The sequence below is a fragment of the Aphis gossypii genome, chromosome 1 (genome assembly GCF_020184175.1).
Source record: "Aphis gossypii isolate Hap1 chromosome 1, ASM2018417v2, whole genome shotgun sequence".
In the NCBI taxonomy this organism is placed as follows: domain Eukaryota; kingdom Metazoa; phylum Arthropoda; class Insecta; order Hemiptera; family Aphididae; genus Aphis; species Aphis gossypii.
Window position 1 is genome coordinate 54210841 of NC_065530.1, and position 23066 is coordinate 54233906.

At 28.4% G+C, this 23066-nt stretch overlaps 1 protein-coding gene across 5 annotated transcripts; it reads right to left on the reverse strand.

Moving 5' to 3' along the window:
- Positions 1-91: 91 nt before the first annotated feature.
- On the reverse strand, positions 92-22208 carry LOC114131153 (calcium-transporting ATPase sarcoplasmic/endoplasmic reticulum type). Of its 5 annotated transcripts, none has more exons than XM_027996303.2 (19): positions 22084-22208; positions 21945-22000; positions 17222-17411; positions 15053-15070; positions 14700-14782; positions 14525-14638; positions 13317-13598; positions 13024-13246; positions 12689-12953; positions 12379-12592; positions 12011-12304; positions 11669-11953; positions 11396-11608; positions 10932-11288; positions 10704-10856; positions 10504-10637; positions 10310-10427; positions 10112-10229; positions 1329-6885 (listed from the first exon to the last, which is right to left on the reverse strand). In XM_027996303.2, the coding sequence occupies exons 3-19, from the start codon at positions 17337-17339 to the stop codon at positions 6779-6781; spliced, it is 3096 nt and encodes a 1031-aa protein (XP_027852104.2). In that variant the 5' UTR covers positions 17340-17411; positions 21945-22000; positions 22084-22208; the 3' UTR covers positions 1329-6778. The 5 variants fall into 5 exon arrangements, with proteins under 5 accessions (XP_027852107.2, XP_027852104.2, XP_050054545.1 ...); XM_050198588.1 differs by lacking the exons at positions 21945-22000; positions 22084-22208 and adding exons at positions 18631-18741; positions 18814-19134; XM_027996306.2 differs by lacking the exon at positions 1329-6885 and adding an exon at positions 92-1276 and having other exon boundaries at positions 21945-22173.
- Positions 22209-23066: the final 858 nt, after the last annotated feature.

Consider the following 23066-nt stretch of genomic DNA (forward strand, 5'->3'; position numbering starts at 1 on the left):
TATAAAATATAATAGATAACGTCTTTTGAAAGTGTTCATACACAAGACATGTTTGATACAATTGTAACTGTAGAATAAGAAAAAAGAAATGTAAAATCTTTCAATTTTATTCGACTCAAGACAAAACAATGACATTCATAATTTGTTTTTTATACATAACAAAAAATAATAATAATAATAATTCGACAAATAATACACAACACATAAACAACTAAATTTATTTTTTGTATTCTAAGTATATTATTAAAAATATTTCGTTTTCATTTTATATACACGAAAGTTCAAAAACAGAAAAAAACACATTTCTATAGAGCGTACCTAAATTTGCATGTGACATGATATTAATAATCTTATAGTTTTCGTTTAACAGTTCTACGCGCATGCCTACTATACCTCTACTTATAATAATAATTAATAATAAACGTCAAGTATAACAATAATGTATTTTGTAAAATATTTAGTGTCAAGCACAGCGTTGTCGTTCGGGAATAATAATAACCGATCGAAATGTAATTATCATTGTTATTATTATTATGTGAATCGTATATTTATGAAGAATATAAAATTACTGCAAGTGATGAAACCGATGTTGGTGAAGGTTGTGTGTGCTGATTGAAAAGGGGGATGATAATTAGCATAAATTCTACTATTGCTTTTAAATTATTGTATTATATTGAATGGCATGTGCATTACTGGTAATAAATAAAATACTGAGGGATAAAAAAATATAAAAAGCAGCCGAAGAGAACAAACGTACCTATTATAATGTTATATAAGTCCTTTGCAGCAGTCTGATTAATTTTTCAAGCGCCTAAACCTAAACCACTGCCCTTCTATAGGTACGTTCACATTTTTTTAACGATAAAATATTTTACATCGTACACGATGACAAATATATAGTAACAATAATAATATACGTAACACTAAAGATTTATTATTATTTATAAATATAGTATTTTTATAATTTCAATTACAGTTTGTACTTCATCTACTAAACCAAAACAGTCTAAACGCGTTAAAAACAAAATTATTCTTAAACATTTTTTTTTTTTTTTTATCCTACAATATTATATTGTCCGTGTAGCGTATTTGAATATTGAATTATGGGTATATTTTTTTTTTTTTGGTTTTTTATGGTTTTTTTTTTCGTGTTCTTGTTGAAAGTGCGCTAAGTCGCCTACGATGGTTGGTCGCCTGCAGCCTCACAGGTGCGGTGTGGTGCCGTCCACGCGATGACAAGCGGCGCCTCACCATTTCCGTTCGATTGCCAGGGGCACTGGAAACAAACATACATCCATCCAAAATTGTTTTACAAATATTGCTAGCTATTATTTTTTTTTTTTTTTTTTGTCAAAACTACATCAATCGTGTTTTACGTTTTGTGTACCCGCCATTGTTATGGTGCTCATCACAGCTAAACTACTGTAGCGCAAAATCACACACACAAAATGAAACCGTCCTGTGTACAGCAAATTATTGTTAGTAACGCTCGTCGCACAAGTAAGGCAATAATGACGAGATTTCGCCGTGTCGTAACGACTTGCGAGTGTAAACAAACGCATAGAAATGTGTAACGATTTAATGTCGACTACAACAAACAGGTAGGTCGCACTCGACGCCACAAACTGACCGATGATTTTATCGGTGTATGAGACTTTGGTAAAAGGGTGAATGTGCGGATAGATCGCGAGAAGCAGACGGTCGGTAAGTCGATTGAAATATCGTTACTTGTCATAATAGTACTCGAAAAAAAATTTATCGAGAGACACGAAGGTTGTACGGAACATATTATTGTGTATATGTTTACTTAGGTGTAATTACGATACTATAATAACGCGGTGACGAACGGTTTACCTTGACGCGAGTATTATAAGACCGTCTTGTGGGAGAGAGAAAAATTTCGCTATTTTTAACGCGACGACGAAACGTCTCTCCCGCCCCGGTCACGGGAGACCTATGCGCAAATAAATATTATAAATATTCATTCTTGGGTCACAAAAACGCTGTGCCAATAACGTGCGTTTTATGATCACCGCACAGCTGCGTATTGGCACAATGTCGTTCGACGGCAGCGGGTCAGTGGCAGCCAAAAAGCCATGAACAGATTTAATGTAAGCACACTTAGAGTGCCTAAAAATATAACACCGCGTCGCGACGTTCTACGGACAAGAAAGTAGGGAAGAATTTAAGAGCGAACACCTACTGAAGCCCATATAGTACGTTATACGCCTATACGTTTCGTTGAAAAACATGATTCAATGTATTCCGTTTTTATCGCGAATCCCTGTGACTGATGTATCGGGATTTTTGAAAATGTTTACAACAAACCGATCACAATATGAAATGACATGGACCCTTTGAAATAATTTCCAACTCAGACGCTTGAAAGAATGTGTTGTACACGTTTGACTTGCATTATTATTAGTTAAAAAATTGGATGATATAACTATTATAATAAATTGTAATTGTACAATAGCTTTTGTTTTTGGCAGTCATTTATAAGTATTCGATAAAAACTAAAATTAAAACATTGTTGTTTGGTTCTTATATGGATAGGGGTCAAAATAATTGGGTAATATTATTTATTGCACGTGCTATGGCCAAAGTAGGTCGCTTATGATAAAAGGAATAAAAATAAGAGTATATCTATCAGAATTTTTTTGCCAGTGTTTAATGTAAGTTTAATTTAAAAAATGATACACTTACGACCCGTTTAATACGAGTCATTTTCGGACCTTGTATAAAATTCGTATTCCTTTATCGATAGGCCTTGAAAACGTTTTTTCGAATGAGTAACGACATATAATAATAATTGTTTTTAATGTTTTCGTCAATATTCTATTACCATATACTATTATTACATAAACAATCGATTCGAATTTCAAGCAGAAATAGGCATATATATATATAGCTTTTTGATGTCTAATTTTGATTATTTTAAAAACAATAGACGACCTGCGTCAGTGCGTTCATCAAAATCGTCAGTGGGACGTTTTATCGATGATTTTGTTTGAAAATAAATTCCAACCAACTAGTTATTTTTTGTTGGTATTATTCTCGTGCTGGTTTATTTCACACCTATACTTTTATAATAATTTTTATAGGCGGGTAGATACTTTTATATTAGGACGACAGTACCTATGCAATTAAAGCCCATAATTTTCTTTTCCGCAGACAATAAATATATATATCAATCCCTGGGAATCATAAGAAAAAAATCAGCACGAAACAGCGAACTTTATAGTCCCTATTGCGTTTGGAAAGCGACGTGAAGTAGATATAATTTTACGGGGTTTCAAATAGGCAATTTCAGTGATTAAAAGTAGATGGGAAGGTATTACATGGAACCCGACGTCGGTGCTGTAAAAACGTCTTAAAAGCTTGACTACCGAGTAGAGTGAGATCATTGTCCGAAGCCAACGACCTGTAGATGAAACTACGTAGATACGCAACATACCACTGACAACTACACGTTACGAACGGACTTTTCGTAGATTTGCGTGGAGGTGGGCGGCTTGCTCTTGCCAAGACAAATCGCACGGAGCCACGTTTATAACTCGAAAATAGTCTGAACCATATACCGTCAACGCGATATATAAGTCGAATACTTTCGAGACTTCGAGGGCGATCCATGCAGGACTCGAACATAAAAAATTGAGGTCCCCAAGTACATACAAGCCAACTCGGGGCTTTAGTGGCTAATCTATACATTTTCTTAAATGTCAACTAATGTGTAGAATGTAGATAAATTGAATGCGTAAAAAAATACGTTTAATACTCAATAGTACCGAAATTATAGGTGATACAATTATGTTTCGTACCGTTTTTTTTTTGGATTTGAAAATATTAATGTCGTCACAACTAGTTGACGTTTTTCGACAAATATAGACGATAAACATATAAAAAAATATACACGATTTTCTGATAAAAAAAAATGCATCCCATTATAGTAAAAAAAATTCAAAACATGTATTTCATGTTTGTTAAATAAAGGAAATACGTGAAACATATAGGTCCTTTATATTTTTTGGGAGGCAAGTGGCGTGTACGTAAATCTTAAAGCGTGTAATGATCGACCACTTTCCCGATTTATGAAGATGCGTTTTTCTGATTTTTGGCTATTAAGAGGTACGCGATGACATTACATATACCTAACTGCTGGAAATACCAAATCGAGTCCCACAAATATGTTTGGCTTGTTTAAGTCAAATCTCTAGACTCGACTAATCATTTGCCGTTTAACCCAAGTTCTTTTTTTTGTTGCACTTTTCATGATTGTGTTCAAAGCATTTTCTAAAATTTCAAACACTTTAAAACCCTAATAAAGCGCATTATATTATTGTTAATAGCACTATATTATGTACTTGCATATTTTTTATGCGAATTCTATATTCGTGTTTTATTTACTTATATATTAAATTAATTGTTGAGTACGTACCTGTTGTTTCGGGTCTCACCCCGAAGTGGTAAATCAGCCCTTAGCGAGCCACGGCTGTTTGTATCGATGCCCGTGCACAATATTTATATTATACCTGAAGTTGGCCGTTTCTTTCCAAGCATTTTAGAAGCGTTGGATATAAATCGTTATAATATTAATATAATTTTGTTATGAAGATAATTTTACATCATATTATTACTAAGATATCTAAGATATACGCATTGGCTGCAGTGGTTAATCAATTTACTACACATACTGTTACGCAGATACTATATTATACACTATACAGAATGATTATCTGAACAATTACGCATCATGTATAATATTTAAAAAAAAATATCGACCTTTTTTCGTTCTTGACAAGTTACCATTTCCAGAAAAGTATTTTGCTTCAGTTGTTATTAAACCAATAACACAATAATATTATTGCAATTACTATATTAGTTAGATATATCAAAATAAATTCATCATCAGACGTAAAGGCGAGCAAGTTTATACTTGCACTTAAACATATTATTTAAATCGACGAATATTCGCTGTCAAGAAAATAATATTGTATGCGTATGTATGTGCAACAGTACACGAAAATCATTTTATTAGTAGACAAATAAAAAAATATATTATACTATAATATATATTTTGCGACGTGTTAGATGGGTATAAACGCAGCAAACAATTTTTTTACTAATAGCTATTAATAATGTAAAATTATATTTCTGAGCTTTACAGGTCACATCGCTGGTGGTCACTTAAACAAAAAAATTGGCTACTCGCATTGGCACTTGGCAATAATCTTTAGATACCATAATTTGGCGGAAAAAAAATCATAAAACCTCCAGAAGATCGGTCAACATCACCGTATACTAATTACTAAGTAAAACGGTTAATTTAGTTAAGTACGTTAAAAATATCGAAATGTACAATAACCATATTTATAATTTGTCATTGGTCATGGTACTTTCATATTCAAAAAATTTGTATTAATTTATATTTATGTTGTATTACAGAAAAAAAAAACAATTTTGTAATAACCACAGTTCAAATGAAATTATATTATCGATGGGGAAATTTGAATAATATGCTGCCAGATCGATTTTAAAAACTATAACATTTTAAATATTTTAACCTTAGATTAAATGATTTTATTTTCAATTTATTAGAACACTATTATGTTTTTTATCATAATTTAATTCACTAAAAAAAATATAAAGCTAAATTCTAGATCCTACATTAGTTATAAATTTATAATAAATGATCTTAATTAAAAAACTAAAATTAGAAATCTTTTAACATTACGAATTATTAATATAGTGTAATCATATATTTTTTTTAAAATTATAATAGATAACATAATATTTTATTCATAATTAATAAATTCATAATTATTTTTTGTGCTTAAAGAAGTCCGATGAAATGTATATGATTAGGAGTTTTGCGTTTGTTGTCAATTACAAAAAAAATTATTGTACCATTGTATTTTTAAACAGTAACACTAAAACTTTTAATTGTCAAACAAGTAATTCAAGGTGATGTAGTTGCGTTAAATATTAAATCATAAAGGATTTATGACCTATGTATAAAAACTATTTAATAACGTCGATACATAAAAAAAATGTACGTAGTATATTATGCGTGTACCTATTATTGTATGTTATTTTTATCCTAACAATCACGGTCAAACGTATAACGAATACGATAAAAAATTATGGTGTTTTACGAATTAATAACATTTATTTTATAAGCAATCCGATGATATATAATGTCCAAAACTGTAATAGTTCAGACAGACGAAAAATAAAAGTGTTAAAGTAATGTATTTATAGATATTTTTACTAGGTTATAGAATCGAATGGAATGATGACGAATAGGAATGTGTGAAATGTGACATGTGTGATTAACTAGCCGCTGTAAGCACAATATTTACGTCTACAAAATACGTCAAAAGTAAATTATACTATAAAAAAAAAAAAAAATACAATAATAACGTCTAAATACTCGAATATACATTTAGTACTGTTATATAGATAAAACATAAAAATAAATTATTCGTCTAAACGCATAAACAGTATAGCGGCACAGAATTAAAATCAAATCACGCAACTATATACAATGATTATGTGTTAAATAATTGTTATTATTATTCTTCTACATACACATTATATTATATATGAATATACGAAAAAACGGAAGTAAACTTAAAAAAAAGGAAAACAAAAATGTTTCTTAAACAGTAACAGCGATCGGAGGCGCTTTTAAAACGAAGTAATATTATCATGTATAGGTGGTGCGCATGACGGTTATTTGGAAATGCGTCAATGGCGTTTGGAAATTAAATTTTTTTTAATCAGCGTGTGATTTGCACGATTTCGATGGCATTGCCATGCCGTTGTCTCGTTCTACCATCTGACCGTCAATTTCATAATAACGGCTTATACTCGATTGCGAACCTATACAAGTCATATCATTATACTTCATCACGTTGGCGCCACTTTTGGCCATCATTCCCGTAACATTAGCCACACTTATATTATAATGTTATATAAGGGGTGGCCAAACTTTGATCACGATCTACTAAAAATATACTACACCTTTGAAAATCGACTTCCATAGAAAAATTTTTTTATTATCGAATAACTATATTATTATGAAACATATAGGGCGCGTGGCCCTAAAACTAAATTCCAACATGATCGACTTTGAAACCGTCCGCGGTCGACTGTTTGGCCGCCCCTGTGTTATATAGATATAAGCCGAAAGAAAATGTGCAGTTTCGTTCACTCCCTCTCCCCCAACCTAACAATAAGCCAGCATTTTCTATGCTGTGTTGTCATTTATAACGAATCAAAAGATGACCAATGATTGCGTTCGAAAAAATGATTCCGAGTAAAGCAGGTTTTGGCCAAAACAGTTTGATGTTTAGCGAAATCCAAAAGTTGTAAATGGATTGAAATTTGTAGTATTGCATGTTCAGAAGTGAATTTATAAAGGAATTATCTTCACTATAACCCAATTTAATTTTTTAAAGGCGTTGCTAGCTTCACTCAGAATCTAGAATTAATTAAGCTTAAAAACAAATGTAATGATATGTTATGTGCATAGGTACATCTTATATATTTTGTTTTAAGTGTTTTAAAATAAAGCGGTTGGTGCAAATGTGCAATAAAATAGTTTGATGCTATGTTGTAATAAATAATAACACAACATATTGACCAGAAATCACAAGTTAAATTCCAATTTCATGGAAAATGAGTGTGAAATGTTATGGTCTTAATTTCCATACTATTTTTCAAATGCACCAGATAAATATTTATAATTTTAAAAAGGTTAGGTTCTATTAATTTTAATTACTAGTATTACACATGTCATCAAGAGTTTTTTTTTATTCAACAAAACAATAATTCAACTTCTCAAGTTAATAACTATTTTGAAATCAAAACAATAACTTAATGTTTTAATGTTAATTTTAGTACTTAAACAATAATATTTACAAATATTTTTATTAACTAACTAGTAGAATATTAATATTTCAATAATAAAGGTATATGTATACAATTTGAATAGTTAAATTTACTTCATAATACAGAATATGTGATGTCAAGAAGATAATTACCAAATAAATGTTTTTTTTAATCATTTATGTACAGTAAAACCTCTCTATAACAGACCCTCTATAAGACGAAATCCTCCTTATAACAGAAGATGTCTCGATTAAACTAATATTATAGTATACAATGAAACCTCGATATCTCGAAGAAATGTCTTGGCCCTTGCTTTACAATACATATTTCATATACTTTCTGAAAGTCAAATTTTCGATAACTCAAATTTATTTTCGCTCCCAACCAATTACTAGTGCAATTCTACCTCCCTATAATGAAACTCTTTATAACGGAAAAAATTGTTGGTCCCAAGCGATTCCATTATAGAAAGGTTTTACTGTATAAAAAATAAGTTTGGATTTAGATTTTTATCAAGAACTATAAATACCTTGAATAATTAATCGCTAATAATTATCACATATTTTTTTTAGGATCGATTTTTAAAAAATTGAGTAGTTTGAATTCAAACTTTCTAAGCCACAATAAAAATATAAGACATATAATCAATATACTCTAAGTTTTACATATTGTGTTAATTTATGTTTAAAGCGCATAATTTTTCTTCTTAAAATATTAAAAAAATATATTGACTCGACAACTATTCTGTATTATATAAAATTTACCCACCCATTAAAATTAAATAGTTTAGAAACAATGTAGGAATTATTCATAAATAAGCTATCAAATAAAAAAAATTAAAGAAAATAAAGAAAAAGTTTATCTAAATTGTAATACCATTCCAGTTTTTGATATTAGCCTATTCTTGTAATAAGAAAATTAATCTACTAGTTCAACACAATATAGGCTCATTCCAAAAAATATCAAAAAAATGTATTTGGATACAAAATTAATACTTTCTTTAAACTCAAGCCTATAGTTTGGTGTTATTAAATTATTTTTAAATGCCCTAGTGTACGAATATGTAAAAATAATTATTATAATAATAATTGCAATGCATTAAACTCTTGACTAAAAACACCAATCAACACAAGTTTATAAGTAAATATATAAATATTTAATATGCGATTTATTATTATTTAATTTTAACTCATTCCCAAATCAATTGAATAATGTTTGTGATCAATTAGATCATAATAGAATCAAATAGAATGTATGTTAAACAGAAAACTGATGTTCCTAAAGTATTAAAAGATACAAGAATATTATTGAATTAATGATAAACCGCACATTTTATTTATTCAATATACATAAATTTTAATTAATTTAATAATTACAATTATATAGAACTAAAAAAATGTATATATAATAGTAAAAAATTTAGACTGATATGTTCGCCCACACACTGTAATTTTAGTATATTGTTTGTTGTAAATCCAATAACTTCGAAAAATAATATTATGTGTACATTTATGTCAGGTCAAACGACAAATGCATTTAAAGGTAATTTTAAGCATCTTACACAATAAGTTAAATCACGCACCAGATGTTAATTATAAGTAAAAAAAAAAAAATTTAAAAAAAAATACAAGTATAAAACAAAAAAAAAAAACATCTTATTGGCAGTGAAAAATCACAAACGTATATTGATTCGTCTGTTGTTCTAGACACACCTTACCATATGCATTAAAATCACAGGACCGAAGGCACGCAGAACACGTTATTTTAGAACTAATTCCTTACCCAACAATAAATGCCGAACATCTTAAAATTAAACATGATTTTTTTCTTCTGTTGAGGCTTACTACAAGCTGACAAAGAGTTAAATGTCTTTTACAGAACATTTCTAAAAATTAACTATGGTAAAAACAGAGTTAAGGGCAATGAAATTTCAATTTGTTTTAAGTGGGTTAGTTATTTTTCAGTCTTGATTTCGTGTCATATTACGAAAAAGCGAAGAAAAAAATTATTTAAAAATTGTTTAATTGCCAGAGAAATTATTTTGTACATATATCAGAATGTATTTTTAAATATAATTTTTTTTTATGGGGTGGGGGAAAAAAGCGAAAAGGACGGTGGCCATCTTGTGTCCTTTACAAGGGTCCGTAAATGATGACGGCGAAAAACACGGACCACATGAGCACGATACCCCACACCGATGCGATAACGCTCTTACCGTCAGTGAACCGTCGGGCAATAAATTTCAAAGTCTCGTCCAAAAGTACTACAGGTATAGAAAACTTCATTACAGTGATCCATTCATCAAATGTGAGAGGAGTCACTTGGAACACGGTCTGTAAATTTAAATTTTTAGATTAATTTTAAGTTCATAAGTATTCAGATTTTATAAATAATGAATTTTTTTTATACAAACCGATAAGAAGTCAATGTGTAGAATAACAAAATGAAGTGTGAATGACAATAACATAGAACCAATAAGCCATAAGTTTGACCATGGTGGCATACTAATCAAAGATTGATTTTCTGATAAACTGTAAAACATAAAAACCCATTATAATATATAAATACTTATGCAATATTAAGAAAATGATAAAAATCTCATTTAACCTGTTCATTGCGTTCAACATTTCAATTGTGACTAATACAGAGAGAGCCATTGTCATTGGATGAGGATCATGGAAAACTGCACAGTCAAGACCTCTGAATTCACTTCCTCCGCTTATGCATGATAAATGGTGAGTCTAACATACATGTAAAGAATAAAATAAATAAATAAACACAATTCAAACAAATAAAGTATAATTTACCAGTTGATAATACGATATTTGTGGACCATCTTCACAGTACATGAACCACCAAGCAGCAGCACCGACAGTAGCTGCACCAACATATCCACCAATGGCCATATAACGGAAGAACAACCAGCCAGAAATCAAACCTTCATCACTTTTACGGGGAGGCTAACAATAAATACAAAATATTTTAACAACCATACATATAATATATATATATTTAAATTATAGTTTTTTCATTACTTTGTCCATAATATCAAGATCAGGTGGATTGAAACCTAGAGCAGTAGCTGGTAAGCCATCAGTGACCAAATTTACCCACAAAAGTTGTACAGGAATCAAAGCTTCGGGTAATCCAAGTGCAGCAGTCAGGAAAATACTAACAACTTCACCAATGTTGGATGAAATTAAGTACCTAATGAATTGTTTCATGTTGTTATAAATAGCTCTGCCCTCTTCAACAGCTGCCACAATGGATGAAAAGTTGTCATCAGCTAACACCATTTCAGAAGCAGATTTGGCTACAGCAGTTCCAGAACCCATAGCAATACCAATTTCTGCTTTTTTCAATGCAGGGGCATCATTTACACCATCGCCAGTCTAATGCAAAAACAAGTAAAAGTTAGAAATAATAAATGTTTAATAATATGTACCATTAGCTAATTTTCTGCAATAAGATTTTAGTAATAAATTTTATGTTTTCTTACCATGGCAGAAATTTCGTTCATGCTTTGTAAATATTCAATAATTTTCGATTTGTGAGATGGCTCTACTCGAGAGAACAGCCGAGCTTTGGCTACAGCAGACTTTTGTTCAGACAGAGACAGATCATCAAATTCTCGCCCTGAGTATGATTTTCCAGTTGTATCTTCTTCTTCAGTGAACACACCGATCCTGCGACAAATAGCTTCAGCTGTTGCCTAAAATTTCAATGTAAATTAGAATATACAAATTTTAAAAATTATCTACGAAATGCTAACCTTGTTGTCACCAGTGATAACAATAACTCTAATACCAGCTGCTCTGCACCTCTGGATTGAATCAAACACTTCTTTACGAGGAGGATCCAACATACCGACTACTCCCACAAATGTCAAATTTACTTCATAAGAATGGAACTTGGTGGAATCATTAAGATCCATTTGTTCTGGTTTTGTTGGTGAATCAGCAGTAGCAAGAGCTAAACAACGAAGAGTATCACGTCCAGTACCATATTTACGGGTCAGTTCTAGGATACGGTTTTTGAGTGCAGATGTCAAAGGAACCTACAAACATATTGAGCAATAAATAAATGTTGTACTTGGTTAATATCACAATATTACTTTTTGAGAGCCAACTCGGGCATGTGTACATCTATCAAGAACACCTTCTGGAGCTCCCTTAACAAACAATTTGGGGCTATTACCCATTTTGGTAGTTTTGATGGGTGTACAGTAAGAAGACATAGATTTACGATCTCTAGAAAATTCAAGAGTAAATTCTTTCTTCCATTTGGTTTCAATATCTTGTTTCACAACAATAGCTGTTGTTCTGCGGTCCAAACCAGATTTAGAAACATTATTTGGATTCATTTTTTCTGCTAATACTATCAAAGCTGTTTCAGTTGCTTCACCAACCTAGTAAAATATAATTCAACAATTACAACATAAATTATGATAGTTATTTATATATGATAAATCTTAAAATTTACTTTTTCAAAAGCTTGTTTAAACTCATTAAAATCAATAGCTGAGTCATTACACATTACACAAATTGTTCCTAATTCATTTAATGCTTCATAATCTGAGGTTTTTATTCTTTGGCCATTAAGGAATACGTCACCAATTGGTTCATAAGTTGATCCTGTGATCTCAAATTCAGTAAACGAACTGTCATTTCCTTCGATGTGTTCAAAAATGAACATTCTATTTAAACAATTAAAATATAAAATAAAAAAAGTTGTTACTAAAGGCATATAAAACCTAATTTGTAATTTAAAATAAATTTTTGTTTTTATTTACCTGCTAACGGACATCTGGTTAGTGGTAAGTGTACCAGTTTTGTCAGAACATATGACAGAAGTACAACCAAGAGTTTCGACTGAAGGCAGTGATCTAACAATTGCATTCTTTTTAGCCATACGGCGAGTACCTAAAGCCAAACAGGTAGTAATAACAGCAGGTAAACCTTCTGGAATGGCAGCTACAGCTAATGCAACAGCAATTTTGAAGTAGTAAATGGCACCTTTTAGCCAAGAACCACCATGGGCAGGGTCATTGAAATGACCTAAAAAAAATCAATTTAGTACTAAATTTGTTTAACTAGTAAAAACATTAAACAACTAAGTAATAAATACCAATATTGATGGCCCAGACAGCAACACAAATAACTGAAATAACTTTACTAAGTTGTTCACCAAATTCATCCAATTTTTGTTGCAGAGGAGTTTTTATTTCTTCAGTCTCGCTCATTTCAGTACGGATTTTACCAATGGCAGTATTTAATCCAGTACCCATAACTACACCTCTAGCTTTACCAGCAGCAACATTTGTACCACTGAATAAAATATTTTTTTTGTCCTAAATTAAAAAAAAAAGAAGAAGACTATATTAGTATACATATCACAATTGTTATTTCTAAATATCCAACCTGGTTCACAGCCCTTGGGTCTGGAATGGCATCTGTATGTTTAATCACAGAGACTGATTCACCAGTCAAAATGGACTGGTCAATTCTCAATGTGGTTGAATAGATTTTAATCAACCTAATATCAGCAGGAATTTTATCTCCTACTGATATTTCTACTATGTCACCAGGTACAATTTCTTTCGCCCTGATTTTTTGTACACCAGATTTGTCGCCACGGATGACTTTACCCATTTCTGGTTCATATTCTTTAAGTGCCTCAATGGCCGATTCTGCATTTCGTTCCTAGAAAATGATATATAGAATAGTTAAAATAAACATGAAGAATGACTCATTAATAATTTTACAACAAAATTGTATTAATTCTAAATGTAGAACTATTCAATTTATTTTATGAACTAGAAAAGAACTAGTAATTAAAACCTCATAGTTATTTAGAAACTATAAAAATCTAAAAAGAATTTTTTAAATAAAATAATAAACTAAATCACTAAATATTTTTCAGACCTATTAAGTATACAAAAAAGAATTTTATTTTTTTTAATAAATAGGAAAATCTACTAATACATAGAAAACCAACGATAAGCAGAATATATGGTTCTAAAACTATAGGCATACATACACCTTCAGTTGTAAAATGCGTCACTAAGTGCTTGTTTAAAAAAATTCAGTAGGCGAGTTATAATACTGATGCCAATTATTTTTGTATAGAGCCAAAGTATATATCAATCATCGACTGTCAGGGCCACCATAGTAGTTCTTACAGATTACACGCAAACAAAAGAGATCCTAAAATTCCTTCTTTTATTTTAAACATTAAAATATCTAAATATAACAATCAATTGAATGGATTGTAATAATGTATTTTTTTTATTTATTATTATTACTATTATTTTTTTATGGCGCCTACCTAAAAACATATTTTGCCAACAGTTACATGGATGTTTGTACATTTATTACTTTGAGCTGAAGCCAAAATAGCCAATTATTCATTTTGAAGATTGTATTTAACAATTCATACACCAATATAAAATTATTTTGTGTAATAAATAGTAACTTTGAAAATCAAAGGAACCAAGAATATTTTTTTTCTATTGAAGATATTTAAACCAAATTTCACAAATAACTAATGGGCAACACAATTGTTAAAACAAATATTCTATAAAATAATACATATATAAGAACTATAATTTTAAGTAAAAAAAAATTACCTGCCATACTCCAACCACAGCATTTGCTATAAGAATAAGTAATATAACAAGTGGTTCAACAAAGGCAGTTAGGGTTTCATTAATGTCATTATGTTCTTCAAATAATGCTAATACCTAAATAAAGAAAACAAATATTATACATTGATAAATCTAAGCTCATACAATAAATACTTACAAAAGATATAATAGCAGCTAATAGTAGAATTTTAACTAGTAGGTCATCAAACTGTTCGAGGACAAGCTGCCAGATTGATTTGCCTGAAAATTTGGTTAGACATAATAGTTAAATTATATTGCACAAAAATCTATAACTATCAATATTATGATATAATAAAATTATATCTTGAATAAAATACAATTTAATATTTAAAAAAATAATATGTTCTAAGATGAAGAAATTACAAAAATAAAAGCTTTTAAAAATTATTGCTGATAAATATTTAAAAATGACAATAGATAAAAAAAATTTTTAAATATTTCTGAATTTAAAATAAAAATATATATATAAATGGTAATCTTAGTTCTTACCTTCTTCGGCGGGCAATTCTGAAAAAGAAAAGAAATTTATGAAAAACAAATAATTAAAAGAATAGTAAAAGATCATACAAATTTTAAATTTGGATTGTTTAGATAAATTAATTAATATTGTTGTGATTAATTGATAAAATAATAATATTTAGGTACCAAACTATTAAAATACTATGTTGGTTTTTTTTTTATTTATTATTTACCAAATTAAATTATTGTACCTATAATATATTATGCTGTTAAATGTTATCTAATATAAATTTACACAACTGATTATAGTTTATGATACTAGTAACTTGCATGTATCATTTTTTTTCAATTTGAATTTATACAATTAATATCATAGAACACTGTTTCAAGGTTTTATTGTCACATTAAACAATACCATAAATAAAGTTATATTCAATTTATATAAAATATTAAAACTAAAAACAACTGGATAAATTAACATGTATAGGGATATAGGGTATAATATATTTATATTTTATTGTATAACTAAAATATTACTTAATACCCAACAGTAATTATTATTAAACCTTAAACTTCTTCTAATATTTTCAATTTTAAACATGTAAAACTAAATTAAGGACAATGCATTGATAAAAGTGAAATCATATAATACACTTTTACAGTATAGACAATAAGAATATTTGAACACATTTAAAAAGTCATTTAATATATAATAAAACAATAATTATGCAGGTTAATGCTAAAAGCAATTAGTTCAGTACTAATTAAGCAGGTTTCATTAAATTATTTTAAACAAAAGAACATATGTTATAATATATCAATATAAAAAAACCATGTCTTTTGTCTAATGATTAGTTAAATATTATGAAACAACATATTTCATTATGCATACTTGTTATTTTTTAGTGCCAACTTATGGATTATACAATTGTAAAAAAATGTTAAAGAAACTTATTGATAATAAAAATAAAGTTATATAGATAAATTAATTATATACATTTTTCAATTGTAATTCAATTCTTGTTATTTTTTGAAATCTTAGAAGTAAATAGAACAAAATTAATGAATTCCACAATATTAGAGCAGTCTTAAGAAATTATAATTTTGTATAAGTCCATAATTAAATCCTCATTTAAAAACAGTTGTGTTGCAGTACAATTATTTAATTAGGTATTCATCATTTTACAAATTATTTGAAAATTAATATAATTTTTGAACACCAGTTTGTACTTTTACAAAAAATATAATAATAATAAAAAGTACAGGTATCATAATTAATTAATTTAAATTAAATAACTATCTAAAGGTTAGGTATACAACTCTGATTAATAATTTTAAATATTTTAAACGTGGACATAGGTAGATTTTTTTATTTCCAAATATATTAAACTGTACAGTAATTAAAGTTTTCATTTGATTTGAACCTAAACAAGATCCACCCAAATAATATTAATTTACTGAAGACGAGTGAATTCGTTGACTGAATACTCTATATAAGAAAATAAATAGCTTATAAAAATTGAATAACAAATCTGTAAGCCTATACAAAATATAAGTTAACACACTTGTTAAATTTTAAAAAGATAAAAATATAATAAAATTAATTTAACTTTTAAGACATGTTAAAATGTTGGTCAAGGTTATAAAAAATAATAATAATAGATTAATGTAATTTTTCTAACTTTAATGGTATTTTAAAATAAAACTAGTTAAGCAATAAAAAAACAGTACCCATAAGTATTATTATATTTTGTAATGAGTATAAGCAAATAAATGGACCAAATAATAATTCTTTAATGTTTAAATAAGAATTAAAATTCAATAAATGATAACTCAGTAAGAATATCAAATATCAGTAATACCTATTGCAAAATAATATATTCTCATTCATAGAAATTAAAAAAAATTATTCTCAAAAAAAAAAAAAAGGATTTTGATATAAATAATCAAAATATATCAAGACCACAAATAGGAAAATTAGTCTGGATTTATAAAATACTTAACTATACCTATTAAAATGTGAATATTATTGAATATTTTTAATACTGTTTGAAATAAACACTAAGGTAGATATTAAAAAAAAATATTATAAGATATCTTGTTTAATTTAATAATTATGAAACTTGAATTTACTTAACCCAATTTAAATCTTAATAATAGGCACATAATGTATTTTTATATTTTAATCATTATACATACCATTAGGTCCATATTTAGCTTGATTTCTTTTTATTTGATCAAGTGATAAACCTTTTTCTGGGTCTACGTTGAAGAAGTTTTGTACCTCATCCACGGTTTTCGCGTGGGCGTCCTCCATTGTGGACGGCTTGGTGGTTTAAAGCGATGATCTTTTAGTATAACATTCACAGCGATCCTTAATATATGGCTTCTAAAATAGAAAAATAACTATTTATATAACTAACATATGAAAAATATAATAATTCCTGTTTTAAAATTACAAATAAGTAAATTTATATTTTTATTGTAAATAGTCTGTAGGTAATGTAGACAACAGTATAATACACAGTTCATGAGACCATATTTACTGCCATTGAACTGCAGCATTAAAACAAAAGTTATTTGTAAATATAAATGTAAACCCACATAATAAGAAATACAAAATCATGAAAAATATTAAATGCTATTTTGAAACAACTAAAAAACCAAATACTTTTAATAATGAAATAAAATTCATTAAAAAAAAATATTTTTTAATTATTTGGAAATTACGACATACTTACTAAAACAAAACTCATATTAATATTATAATAAAATATTAAATAATTTGTTAATTTTATGTTCATTATTATAGTTATATAAAAATATAATATCTTTCGCATATTTAAAATTAGTCTTTACCTTGTACTTACTGGATATTTTATTAAAATTATACAATTGAGTGTTTGTGAGGAAAAAATTGAAAAACTACTAAACTATTCGCATTTAACACAATTAATAATATGAAACCCTTACATTTTTTATAATATTTAAAAATGTAATTTGCATTATAAAACTATATACTAGAAACAGATAAAAACGAATAGCCTTGATAAGCCAACAACTTACACAATATATTAATCTCCATTATCATATTTACTGATATGCTTTTTATTCTAAAAATATTAAGTACACACCTAATTTATAATAGGTATTACCTAATAGTTGTCAAGGGATTAATATAAAGAACGCACATTCTTATACTTCAGAATGTAAAAAGTATAATCTGAGCATAGCATTGACAAAAAATCTGGGCAGCATCGTTACAGAATACTATTGACCAAAACTGTTTAGACCTTATCTAGGCTGCAGTAATGTGGATTATCAAAAGTAATATTTATAGCCATGCATATTGCATATGTTGCCCGAAGTATGACATTGATACAATTGCCGTCATTGAAACTGTGTTTCCAGAGGAGTGAAACCACAAAAATGCATTAGAACAATACACGAGGTATTTGGTTAAGACAAACCTAACCACCTGTAAAACGGAGACAACATAGAAGAGGAAAAATGGTGTCACATTCTCAAATCAGTGACTGTCGACTAGGAACATCGAGTGCTAATGTATACTGTCTACATACCCAACTAATATGGTTTTACACACTAACCTTTGAACACCGCAACGTTACGACATAATAACAAATCCGTGGTGTGCTTGACGGTGGCAGTTGATAAAATGTATAGCGATGGTCGTCGGCTTTTGTAGTACGTACAGCTTTCTTTCGACGTTAAATACAAATAATAAATAACGAACGAACGAACGAAATGTACTTAAATAATATTTTAATTACCGTGTGTGGGCACGTTGTTTGCACCCGCCGAACAATTAATGATTAACGATTATATTATTAAAACGTCACCGGACGAATACGATTTATATGGGGCAAAACGAGAACGAGGGGGAACGACAAAAAACGAAAAAGTCGTGCGCCGGGTTAACGACGAACTCACGAATTAAAATGTATTACTGTATTATGGGTGTTATTATTACCGTAAACCGTAATAATAATGCGACGTTTCAATATTTAATATAATACGAACTGTCGTATTAGTAAATGGCGTATAATGAACCATAAAGGTGGCGGCGACTGTATCGGGAGGTCGCACAGCGGTGCGACGTGCGTACGGGAAAGAGGAGGAAAAAAACGCGAATAGATAAAGACAGAAGAAGGAAATAGCCGTTCGAAACTTACACGTTGCGGGTCGTGCGACAGAGATGGAATGCACTCCGTATTGGCGGCCAATCGGAACGTCGTACGTAAAATACTGCACGGCGCTTGTTATCAACGAAGCCGGTTTGTTACCACCTTCCCGCCACCAACCGACCGTCAAAGGACGGTGTGACGCACATAGAATTAATGACGTCTACCGCGGTATCGATTGTTCGCCAAAATTCCGGTATCGATGCCAAACAGCGGGCGGGCGACGATAGCAATTTTTATTTTTCACGCCCCGCGATGGTTTCACGGAAGAAGGACAATCGTTTCGAATTCAATAAATTTTATAAATAGTAGTTGTTCGTCTTGCCCGAATCCGGACCAAAACGCACTACGTACGACGTCCTATGCCTATCTAATAATATTTTAATATTTCTTCAATAATTATAGTCATTTGTCTGAGTGAGTCTGATAAGTGATAGTCATGGAATTAATAATTATTTATTTTCATGACGTACGTTTTCTTCTGTTATCTCCTATTTTGTTTTTTATATCGATATTCTCGTTATCGCCAATTACATTTTTTACCGTTTTATCTGCAATCAACGATCTTTGCAGTAATTCTGAGCATAACGTTTAAAATACGTTTTTCCAACGTACAATTCCTACAAAGTGACAAGTGTTATAAGTAGATCATTGTAAGTAGAAAGCAGATCAGCTGTTTGCATTATATCGATGTACTTTAGACAGCTCATCAACCATCAATAGGTACTAAAATTACTACTTTATAAGTCATATACATATCTATTATTCATACGAATTTCGATTTTTATTTAAATGTCGAAATTATATAAGGTAATTCACGTATTATTAATGTAGTATATAAATTTAATAATATGAGTTGACATTCAAAAAAATATAAATAATTTTTTTAAACATGTTTTGCAATAACATCGAATTGTATAAAAAAATATTTTCAAAAAAATTAAAACTAAAAAATAACGAGTGTAGACACTGAAAATGTTAGCAAGTATCACTGCATATTTATTTTTTTATTTTAAAAATAATAATGAAATATTAATATATAAGAATCGCTTTATTAAGACACTTTAACTAAACCTATCTAAAATTGATATAGTATAATAAAATTAGTAATTACTTATTATGTCATCGCTGATAATAATGCTAACCAATATGACGCAGTAATAGCATAAAAAAAGCTTTATCGTAATTATTGTCATCTAAGTCAATCCCTTAATAAAAAAATTTTTTTTTATAATTAATCAACATTGGAGACTTGTTTGATATGAATGAAACGTATACTTACCTATAATACCTTAAGGGTCGTTTTATAATAAAGTTAAAACAATAATATATAAGTACTAGTAATTAATTAATTACGAACGTCAATTAATAAATCACAATATCATACTTAACTATAATTCATCTATTACCTATTATTTATATGAATTATTAGTATTAGCTTAAGAAATAATTGGCCATTAAAATAAATATATTATATAGCGGTACCTATTCATCTTCAATTAATTAATTTACAAATGTAAAAAATCTTTCGCACAAGAACACGGGAGCAGCAAAATAAACATTTGAATGCACCTCTAGTTTAAATACCATTAAATTTTTATGGAACACATGTTATTGGAAAGTTGCCATGGAAGATTTTTGGTGAAAAAAAATATTCTAGGTTTTAGTATTTTTAAAGTCTGCTGTTTGTAAAATGATATTTTCTACATGACCTGTGCCAATTGTTTTCGGCACGTGAAATTATTTAATAGTACCTACACATTCGTGATTCGTACACATTTTTAACTTTAGGTCAAACGTTAAAATAATTTTTTAATAAACGTTTTCAATATACCTTATATTACTTATATAATCGCCTTTAAAAAACTTTATAGTCGTATAAAAAAGCTAAATAAAAGCTACAAAAAAGGTACCTCAAAGCTTAATTATTTTAACTATAATAGCTTAAACAATTACCTATTTAATTTGCACAATTAGATACCTACACAATCAAGTTAGGTCAAAAAAATTGTACCTGAAATTGAGCCATTAAATATTTATCTCAAACTCTTTGGTGCTAAAATATTAAATTGTTGTTTTATACTAAAAAAAGTCAAGTTATTATAACTAATAAAATACATACAATTTTATTTATTAAATTATTTAATTGATAATCGTTTTATACTTACTGATTATGATTATTTAAAATAAAATATATAGAATGAACTCATGAAAGACTTAATTTTGTACACTGTACCTAACCTATAGGTATACGATATTAATATGTTTAGATAAGTTTACGGTTTATCTACAAGGATTGATCGGAAATATCATACCTATTATTATTTAAAATAAAATATGATAAAATAGTAAAAATTAATTATAAAATGTTTGTATAAAAAGGTATAAAAGTAATATATTAAATAAACAACTAAAATATGTATTTATATTTAGATATTAATAATAAATATTTTTGTAAAATAAATATTATACGATTTCTATGTACGAAAAATAAATATTTTTAAATATTAGATCAATTTAAGAAATTATATATTATAATAGATAATATTATTATTATACCTATAATCATTTTACAACAAATTAGAACAAGACATATATTTTCATTTTTATTTGAAATCGTTCACTTATAATTTAATATCGTTTAATCAGATGTAACAATTGAAGGATAACAAAGTTAAGTGAGCAATAAATTAAAATTTAAAAAATAAGTAAAAACTCACATTTATTTTGTTTTCGTCCAGTTTTCGGACGATTTATGTATCCTAGTTCACAGCCACTTGAAAAAATAAAAATTTCTGTTAAACACTGAACACTATTTAAAAGTATCACTGAGAGTTAAGAAAAAAAATAATAAATTACAGAGTACAATTATCTCGTCCGCGGCACTTCTAAGTATGAAATGTTTGAGCAGCAACGAGTGCGAGATACGAGGGACTAACGCGGTGATCAAAAATAGTCGCCCTCGTCGCTGCTAGCTGCCGTGGATTAAAAATATTTTTTTCCCCGACAATTTTTAATGCCAATTTTCCGTATACTATATAGAAACACCAACTACCCCCACTCCTTACAAAAACCCTCTGAACAATATTGAACCAAAATTAGCGGCTATGCTTTCGCTGGGCAGTACAACGCTAGAAACAAAATTTTACATGATTTCGTATTTTTGCAATTATTATTTATGCTTCACAAAAGGTCAATAATAATTTTTGATATTGCCATTTTGTTACAATGTAAAATAAAATAGATAATAATTAGGTATAGGAACTCAACGAAATGTATTTTACTTGTTATTATTTTGAATTATTTACCTATTTCAACATAATATGTTAGTACAGAATGAATTAAATGATGTTAAATCAGTTTTAATTTATTAAGTAGTATTTTGATTATTTATTGTTATTTTAATTATAGATGCTGTTAGCTGTTTAGTGTTAATATTATGTATTAATGTATTATTATTATTTATTATATTATATTAATATAATTTTCTTGCTATTTTTTAAATTTTTACATTTTAAAAATGTTTAAATTTATTATATCTTAGTTTGTTTCTTTAAATTTTTAACACGCGAGGTATAAATTGGGTTCAACCCATACAAATAAATTATATAGTGAAATACTAATTATATGAATGGTCATAAAAATATTGATAATATTAAAATATGATGTACACCTATATAATAATAATAATAGAAATTATTATCATGCATTAAAAATAATAGTTTTTTTAAATCGTTGTATTCATTAAATACCGAGCAAACTATAATATATAGTGTTTTCATTGTGTCTTTTTACATTTTCAGGAGTTAAAATAATAGTTTTATTTAAAAAAAGTTAATTAT